Source organism: Chinchilla lanigera, unplaced genomic scaffold (genome assembly GCF_000276665.1).
Source record: "Chinchilla lanigera isolate Chin_1 unplaced genomic scaffold, ChiLan1.0 scaffold00172, whole genome shotgun sequence".
Taxonomy (NCBI): domain Eukaryota; kingdom Metazoa; phylum Chordata; class Mammalia; order Rodentia; family Chinchillidae; genus Chinchilla; species Chinchilla lanigera.
Window position 1 is genome coordinate 1,368,433 of NW_004955573.1, and position 8,294 is coordinate 1,376,726.

Genomic DNA, 8,294 nt, shown 5'->3' on the forward strand with positions numbered 1-8,294 from the left:
GCTATCTCTCAACAAAGAAAGGACAAGGGATAAGTGAATGTAATTACTGTTGTTGGAGCTTTGTTGTCACTTGTTGACTACATGCTACCTCTCTGGTTTGATGGTTCCAGTTCCTCAGTCAATGGCTGGTCAGCCGCCATATGCAAACTCTGTAAACTGACTTTCTTGTTTACTTTATAGATATGGGACCTATCCACATAGATTCTTTAAGAAGCTGGGAATTCCTGGGCCAACACCTCTGCCTTTCTTTGGCACTATTTTGGAGTACCGGAAGGTGAATGTTATTAAAGCTTCTTTTTCTTCTTTGCTTCTTCTGGTTGCACAGATCAGCTTAGTTCCTTTAGTGGAAGTGATCCCCCTTGGGAGGAAGTTCTGAGAATTCAGGCTTTCAGAAACTGTGCCTGCCCTCCACCCCATGAGGAAGGTCAGAGTTTTCTTGGGGCTCTGTTGTCAATTCTTCGGGGCCTTATTTGCACATCCCACGTCTCTGGCACGTTAGCCCTTGATGCTCAGGACAAAGTGTTCAGACTTTGTGAACATCAAAGGAAAATTTTGTTTTTGCCCAGTGCAGATCCAGAAAGGGACAGTTACACTTGGTATTTGAGAAGAAAAATTCTAAACAGTTTTTTTTTCTCTCTGAAAAAGCAGTAATTTTCTCTGAAACTTTCACCAATCAGCTTTTTAGATTTACCCTGAGATTGGTAGTTTTGGAAACTTTTCTTTGTATAGTTAGAATTCACAACTGAAACAGAACCAAGAAGATATGATTTTAAATTTCAGAAGTGAAAAATCAGAAAAAGCATTTAATTTACTGTGTCCTATGTGAGAAAGTGGCAGTTCCCCATCTTTCCATGTTGAATGGGACACTGGAAGATGAGTCCATCTTGTCATTCCTCACTTGATAACTTTCCCATTCAAAAAACTTCTTGAAAATTACATACATCTGGCTAGACTAAAGAGGTCACTGGTGTCTTTACCTTCCTAATTCTACCCAAATTCTAGATATACCTCATAAAATAAAATGAAAAAGATACTGGACCAAAAGTATTTGCATTCTTTTGGACTTTTTTTTGTGCTCATATTTGATTTTCTCAAATGCCTTGGAGGCGATAACTCAGTCATTGGTAGGAATTTGGAGACAACACATGCACAAGCAAAAACAACTCAGACAGACAAGGAATCACTTAATATTCATTAACAAAGATAATTCTTTTGACATGTACAACATGCCAAGAAAATTCAAGAGTGATTTTATTTCCTTATTTCAGATATCTCTTCTATTTTCCCTCTTGCTTTGGACCTTTCTTAATAAGAGAATCCCTGTATCTGCCACTGAGAGACAGTAAGCCTGAGTTTATGGGATTCTAGTCATTTGTGACCCAATTAGAGATGAGGCCAGCATATTGAGAACCATAATGAACTTTATTTCTCTTCCCAGGGTATGTGGAAATTTGACTTAGAGTGCCGTAAAAAGTATGGAAAAATGTGGGGGTGAGTATTTGGAAACTCTCATGTGGTAGACCTGTTAGAATGAGGCACCCACTGCATGAAAACAGTGTCACTTTAGAGCTCTTGGGATGCAGCTGTGTACTGTGAGGTTTGTCCTGCTGGGGTCACACATCACCAGGTCCATCGCTGGAACCAAGCTGAAGCTCTTGCACATTACGCTTTTCTGCAGGCTTTGATGGTCCAGAAACTCCTAAGTTCACTCTCTGTGTGGTGTCTGGCCATTCTCCTCTTCTCCATTTTCTCTTTCTTGGTTCTTGTCTTTTACACAAGGAAAATTAGGGTGGTAGAAAGGGGAAAGGAAGGAATAGAAAAAAATGATAAAAAAGGATGAAACGGAAACAAAGCTTTGTAAATACTGAGAGGAAGATGGGCTGAAGGGAGGAGAGGGGACTGGGAAAAATAGAGAAATCAAAATATATCATGTATAGGTACAAATTCCCTATGATGAATATGATCATTATGTAAATCTAAAATGTAACAATAAACTTAATAATATAAAAATTACATAAGGTGCATTATTTCAGGCCCTGCTTTATATGTTCATAAATGTATGACATTACTTCCTTCTTACATTTATTCTGTAATAAAATCTAAAATCTAATACTCTAAAACTTTCAAGTTTAATCTTTGCCATGGAAAGATGGACTAGGATTTTAGGTAAACAGATTCAGAAGTGATTTTGTTTTTTCTTTCTTTCTTTTTCTTTTTTCTTTTTTCTTTTTTTTTTTTTTTTTTTTTTTTTTTTTTTTTTTTTTTTTGATTTTTGGATACAGGGTCGTGGTGTGTAGTTCAGGCTGGTCTTGAACCCACTCTGCAGCCCGGACTGGTCTCAAACTCATGGATCTTCCTGCCTCAGCTTTCTAAGTGCTGGAGTTACACGTGGTCACCATGTCTGGCTTTTGGGTTTCTTTTGAATTTTGATTTCAAACCAAGACTTTTCAACAGAAGTATACTCACATATTTCCTCATCTACCTAATTCTATTGGCTTTGAAGAAGTCATTTAGCATATTTTATTTTATCTTATTTTAGTCTTTTTCGTTTGTGAGACTAGATTTCACTATGCAGTTCAGGCTGGCCTTGAAGACACTTTGTAGCCCAGGCTGGCCTCAAACTCACAGTGATCTTCCTGCTTCAGCCTCCTGAGTGCTGGGATTACAAGCATGTGCTACCACACCTGGCTCATATAGCGTATTTTCAAACTACATATTGCCATGTGGACTTATGCCCTTAGAGATTTTTTTTGGGAGGTCTGAGCCACCTACAGCAACAGATCCCCTTCAGAGCTAAATGAGAGCAATGGAAGGAGTGTAATCATGTGCTTTTGTCCTAAACCACGAGGGAGAAAATTTTGTTTCCTCCAACCTCTTGATCTTTTCCCATCAGTCCCTAGGAACCACTGGGTTGCCTACAGTGTTCTGTGACTTGGCATAGCCCCAAAAGGCAACGCTATCCATTGGTAAGGGCTTGCAGCACTGGATCTCCCCTGGTCCAATTCCAAGGTCCTTTGCACCACTTAATACTATGAGCACTTGAGAGTTTGTCTTTAACTTTCCATTGATTTAATGTTACTTCTTGATATTGAAATATTTTATTTTATTTTTATTTTAAAGAGAATAGACATTGAAATATTTTAAAACGTAGGGAAAACTTGGGAGCATGGTACAGGCAGTACTTAAATACATGCCACCTAAACTTAAGAAAAGTTCCAAGTTATTTCTATCCATGATCTCTTTGGAGAGATATTTTTTGTTTTAGTGTATCTCCCTTGCTTGAGTTATATTACTCTTCATTTTATAAAGACTCTAGTGCCTTCTGTGGTCAGAATCCTGCTGCATGTCATACTCTCTAGGTGCTAACATTACTGTATGTTGAACAATAGGTGGCAGGATTATGTAATGTTAGAATTAAGACTGGATTCCTGGAATGGCTCCAGCGGCAAAATCTGAGTTGTTCATTTTAACCACCTCTGTTTTCCCAATACAGGTTGTATGATGGCAAACAGCCTTTGTTGGCCATCACAGATCCAGAAATGATCAAAACAGTGCTTGTGAAAGAATGCTATTCTACCTTCACAAACCGACGGGTAGGCGTCTATTTTTTTAAAAAGTGAATCTTTGTATATTATTCATTAAATTTTTACCTTGAGCTAATTATAGATTAACAGTAAGTGCCAAAACAAGCTATAGTACTTTTCTTTGGTATTTTTTGCTAACTGTAATGTTTTGCATAAGTATAAAAATAACATAATCTTATTAATAGAATAGCAGGAAATGTATGTTTATCCAATCCACAGAGCATTTTCACATTTCCTCTGTTTTATGTTCCCACAAGTGTGTGTGTGTGTGTGTGTGTGTGTGTGTGTGTGTAGTGCATGAGTGTGTGTAACAGCCAGTACAGTTCAGAAGCAGCCTTTTCCTTTACCATAAATCCTGTTCCTTGTCTTTTATAGTCAAGTGCATAACTTGTCTATTCTCTTAACAATTATTTTTTCTCTTTACAGTACTTGGGATTAAAGTTAGGGCCTTTGCACTGAGCTACATTTACCGTCCTTTTTTCATTTGTAAATTGCCCATGCTGGGCTTGAATATATTATTCTTCTGCCTTAGCCTTGCAGAGTACCTAGTTTACAGGTATGTGCCACCACACCCAGCTTAATAGGGTGTTTAACATAGAGAAGTTTTTTTTTTTAATTTTGAGGAGGGCAATTTGTTCATTTATTCATTTTATAGTATGTGTTTAGGTATAGGGTGTAGATCATGGTTCCATTTTTTTGGCCTACAGCTTCTACTTGTTTCAACACCAGTGTAGGGAAGCCTGTCCTCCTTCCCTTGAATTCCCCTTATATCATTGTTAGAAATCAGTTGTGTCTCTCTGTGTGAGTCTATTTTCTTTGTCTGTTTTCTCGCATCAGTCCTTGTATCTATACCTCTTCCAGCACCACATGGCCTTGATCACTGTAGATACACGGTAAGTCCTAACATCTTGAAACATGATTCCTCCTATTTAATATTTTTGTGCAGTTTTTTTTTAGCTTTTCTTGGCCTTTTGCCTTTCCATCCAAATTTAGAAGAAATGTCATCTATGTCTACAAAATTCTTGGTGAGACTTTAATAAAAACTGAGTTAAATCTCTTGTTAAACATGAAAGACAGTCTCTCTTGTTCCTATATTCAGCTTTCCAATCCATGAATATAGTGCTCCTACTTGAAGTTTCTTGGATTGCATTCATTCACATTCTCTAGCTTTTAGAATAGAAACACTATATATATTTTTGCAAGATATACATAAGGTTTAATAAGAAACTACAGTGTGTTTAAATTTTAAAAATTATTACAGCAAAAAACACATTGCCATGGTTCCCCTTCAAATGCTCCTCCTCACTCTGAGCACATTTATTTTATCATTCTTGTCACTTTCTGAATCAGTTCTGGTAGTACTTTCTCTTGAGTGTTTTTAGTTGTGCTGTTGTGGCTGCCTCAATGTCCTGAACTGATTTGAAATATTTACCTTTCATGGTCGTTTTGACTTTTGGGAAGAACCATAAGTCCCACAATGCCAGATCTGTGAATAAGATGGATGAGGACACACCATCATGTCTTTACAAACCTGTCTTTCCATTTGCTGGCGCTTGGGAGTGGCATGCACAATATTTTTTAATCACACCTTATAAAGATACTTATGAAAGAGGACTTCCAGAAATGCTTCAGAAAGTGGCAAGAATGATGGGATAAATGTGTTTGAAGTGAGGGGAGGATGTAGTTGATGGTGATTAACAACAATTTGTCTTTTCCTGTAATACATTAAAAATTTAAATATTCACTCCATTTTTCTATCACTTTTACTGCTAAAGTATTTCATTTTCTTTGGAGTGTTTATAAATGAATTTCAAAAAGTATTTTCACATATTAATGTTATATAAAAATGCAATTAAATTTTGTGTAACCTTGTATCCTAAGTCAGCTCTCTTGTTAGTTATGGAAAATGTGTTTTGTATATTCTTTGAGATTTCTGCATAGACTATGATGTTGCCTGAAAATAAGCACATTTCTACTTTTCTCTTTGTAGTCTGTCTGCTTTTTATTTCATTTTCTTGCCTCCGTACATTAGCTAGGAGTTCCAGGATGACACTGAATGAAAGTAGTTAGGACAGAAGCTCTTGAATTGTTGCTGATCTCGAGGGGAATCATTCGGGCTTAAGTGTGGAGATAGCTGAAACTTTTCTGTAGAATTTCTTCATCAAGTGGAGGAAATTTTCCTCTCTTCCTAGTTTGCTGAATTTTGATCATAAAGGGTGTCAGGAAATTCAATTTTTGAACAAACTGTAGTTAGGGAAGAAAATTTCAAGCAAGGAAATTGAATTATCAACTTTTTTTCAAGTCTCTCAGTATAAATAATTAAGGAAAAAATGGTTTCCATGTAATCATATTATTTCTTCAGAAAACAAATACTTTTCTAATCCTTTAAATATTAGCTATAATTTTTAAAAATCATCACATCAAGGCCTCTCTTTTGTTCAGAATACATCTGCTGTAGATATAGTTAAATACAGAACTGGTCTGAGGCAACATACAGCTTGCCAAGGAATCTGGTATCTGTAATCAATCCATTTCTACCCTGCACAACCTTGGAAGAGATAGTCGGACTGTTCCTGTCTGCTGTGTGCTGGAACAAGCATTTCCCCACTAAGGCAGTATTTGCATTTAAAAGAAGACTTAAATATAGAGACTAAAGTGTACACCATGTGACTGAGTAACCTGAAGACACTAACAGGAGGCTGGGTAATTTTGATGATTGTTTATTGAGCATCTGGCATGGTGCCTACCCCTACTAGACCATCACTAAATATGTGCTAAACAAGTGATGTTTAAAATCTTTCCTATAGCTGTAGTGATTCCCACCCTTTGTGAAATAAACTGTGTTTTGTTTTCGATTCTAGTCTTTTGGTCCAGTGGGTTTTATGCAAAAAGCCATCTCCTTAGCTGAAGATGAAGAATGGAAGAGAATACGAACAACGATGTCTCCAACCTTCACAAGTGGAAAACTCAAGGAGGTACTAAAATCAGAGGACTTGTAATTAAAAACTTAGAGAATGAATCTCGGGACAGGTAGAAAGTAGATCATAGTCTTTTTCCAGGAGTAGCATTCTGAGTTTGAACTTCAATAACAGCTTTTTGTTCTAAAAAAGACATTGTAAGATTCATTATAAATGTTGCTTACTGCCTCATCCTTGCAAAAGTCATGTCCTCTGCAATTTGAGTCCCCACATTTAACTGTGTTTGTGTGATGTCTGGTATTTAGATGTTCCCCATCATTGAACAATATGGAGATGTGTTGGTGAAGAACCTTCAGCGGGAAGCAGAGAAAGCCAAGCCCGTCTCCATGAAAGAGTAAGTAACAGCACAGCATATAAATTAACTCCCATTTCTTGCTGTCTGTATAGCCACAAGAGAGCAAAGAGGGGCTAGTTTTAACTGTCTACATCTTTCCCTGCTTAGTATCTTAGGAGCCTACAGCATGGATGTGATCACAGGCACATCATTTGGAGTGAACATTGATTCCCTCAACAAACCACAAAATTCCTTTGTGGAAAAAGCCAAGAAGCTTGTAAGATTTGATGTTTTCAATCCATTGTTTCTTTCAGTAGGTATGTCATTTATTTCTTCTCTTTGTTCCTCTTCTTCCTTCCCTTTATCATAATAGCTTTATTTGAAAGATAATTCACCTGCTTAAACAGTACACCTCAATGTTTTTCATTTATTCAAAGACATTTACATCCATTTACACTGTCGATTATAGAACTTTTTCATCACCTGAAAAATCTTGTACTCTTTTCAATATCTATCTCCAATCACCCTTGTTCTGAGTAAGTGTAATATGCTTGCTGTTTCTGTGAAATTGCCTATTGTGGACACCTTGTATACATGGACTCATAAAATGCATGGTCTTTTAACAGTGGCTTCTTTCATGTAGCAGGATGTTTACAAGGGAAATATGTATCATTGCATCTTTTTAATGGACAAATGATATTCTATAGAAATGACATATCATCCGTTAATGGACATTTGAGCTATTCTCACATTTTGACTATTGTAAATAGTGCTGTTATGACTATTGAGTGCAAGATTATGTCTTGTTTTCAAGTTTCCTGGGTGTATATTTAGCAGTAGGACTGCTTAGTTATAAAGCAATTCAATGTTTATATTATTAAAGAAACTGACAAAGGGCTGGGGATTTAGCTCAGTGGCAAATGCGCCTGCCTGGCAAGTGCAAGGTCGTGAGTTCGGTTCCCGGTACCGGAGAAAAACCAAAAAAAAAAAAAAAAGAAAAGAAACTGACAAAACATTTTCCACAATTGTTGAAGCACTTCATATTCCCTCTTTTATTTATTTATTTATTTATTGGTACCAGGAATCAAACTCACAACCACACTCTTGCCAGGCGGGTGCTCTGCTACTCAGCTAAATCCCTGGCCCTTGTATTCTCATTAGGAATGCAAGATTACTTTTTCTCCCCACCCTATCCAATGCTTGGTTTTTCTAAGAGTTTGATTTATATCCATTGTAGTGGGTGTGAAGTGGTATACATTGTGGTTTTTATTTGCATTTCTCTAGTGCTACTTATATTTGCAACATGACTTTTTCTTTTCTTTTTTTTTTTTTATTTTAAGGATAAAAGGAGGGACACATCAACAGACATACAACATTTTACAACATATCACAAGCACAATACAGACAATACAGAGTTCCAAACAAAGTGGTAGGGAATTAACAATGGTGGTTGTATTA

At 36.7% G+C, this 8,294-nt stretch overlaps 1 protein-coding gene across 2 annotated transcripts in view; it reads left to right on the forward strand.

Moving 5' to 3' along the window:
• LOC102007382 (cytochrome P450 3A9-like) overlaps positions 1-8,294 on the forward strand; it is a 43,263-nt gene that overhangs the window by 1,855 nt on the left and 33,114 nt on the right. For both annotated transcript variants that reach the window (XM_005413769.2, XM_005413770.1), the window contains exons 2-7: positions 181-274; positions 1,439-1,491; positions 3,494-3,593; positions 6,446-6,559; positions 6,808-6,896; positions 7,005-7,153. In XM_005413769.2, the coding sequence (XP_005413826.1) occupies positions 181-274; positions 1,439-1,491; positions 3,494-3,593; positions 6,446-6,559; positions 6,808-6,896; positions 7,005-7,153 (599 nt within the window). The remainder of the gene's footprint in view (positions 1-180; positions 275-1,438; positions 1,492-3,493; positions 3,594-6,445; positions 6,560-6,807; positions 6,897-7,004; positions 7,154-8,294) is intronic.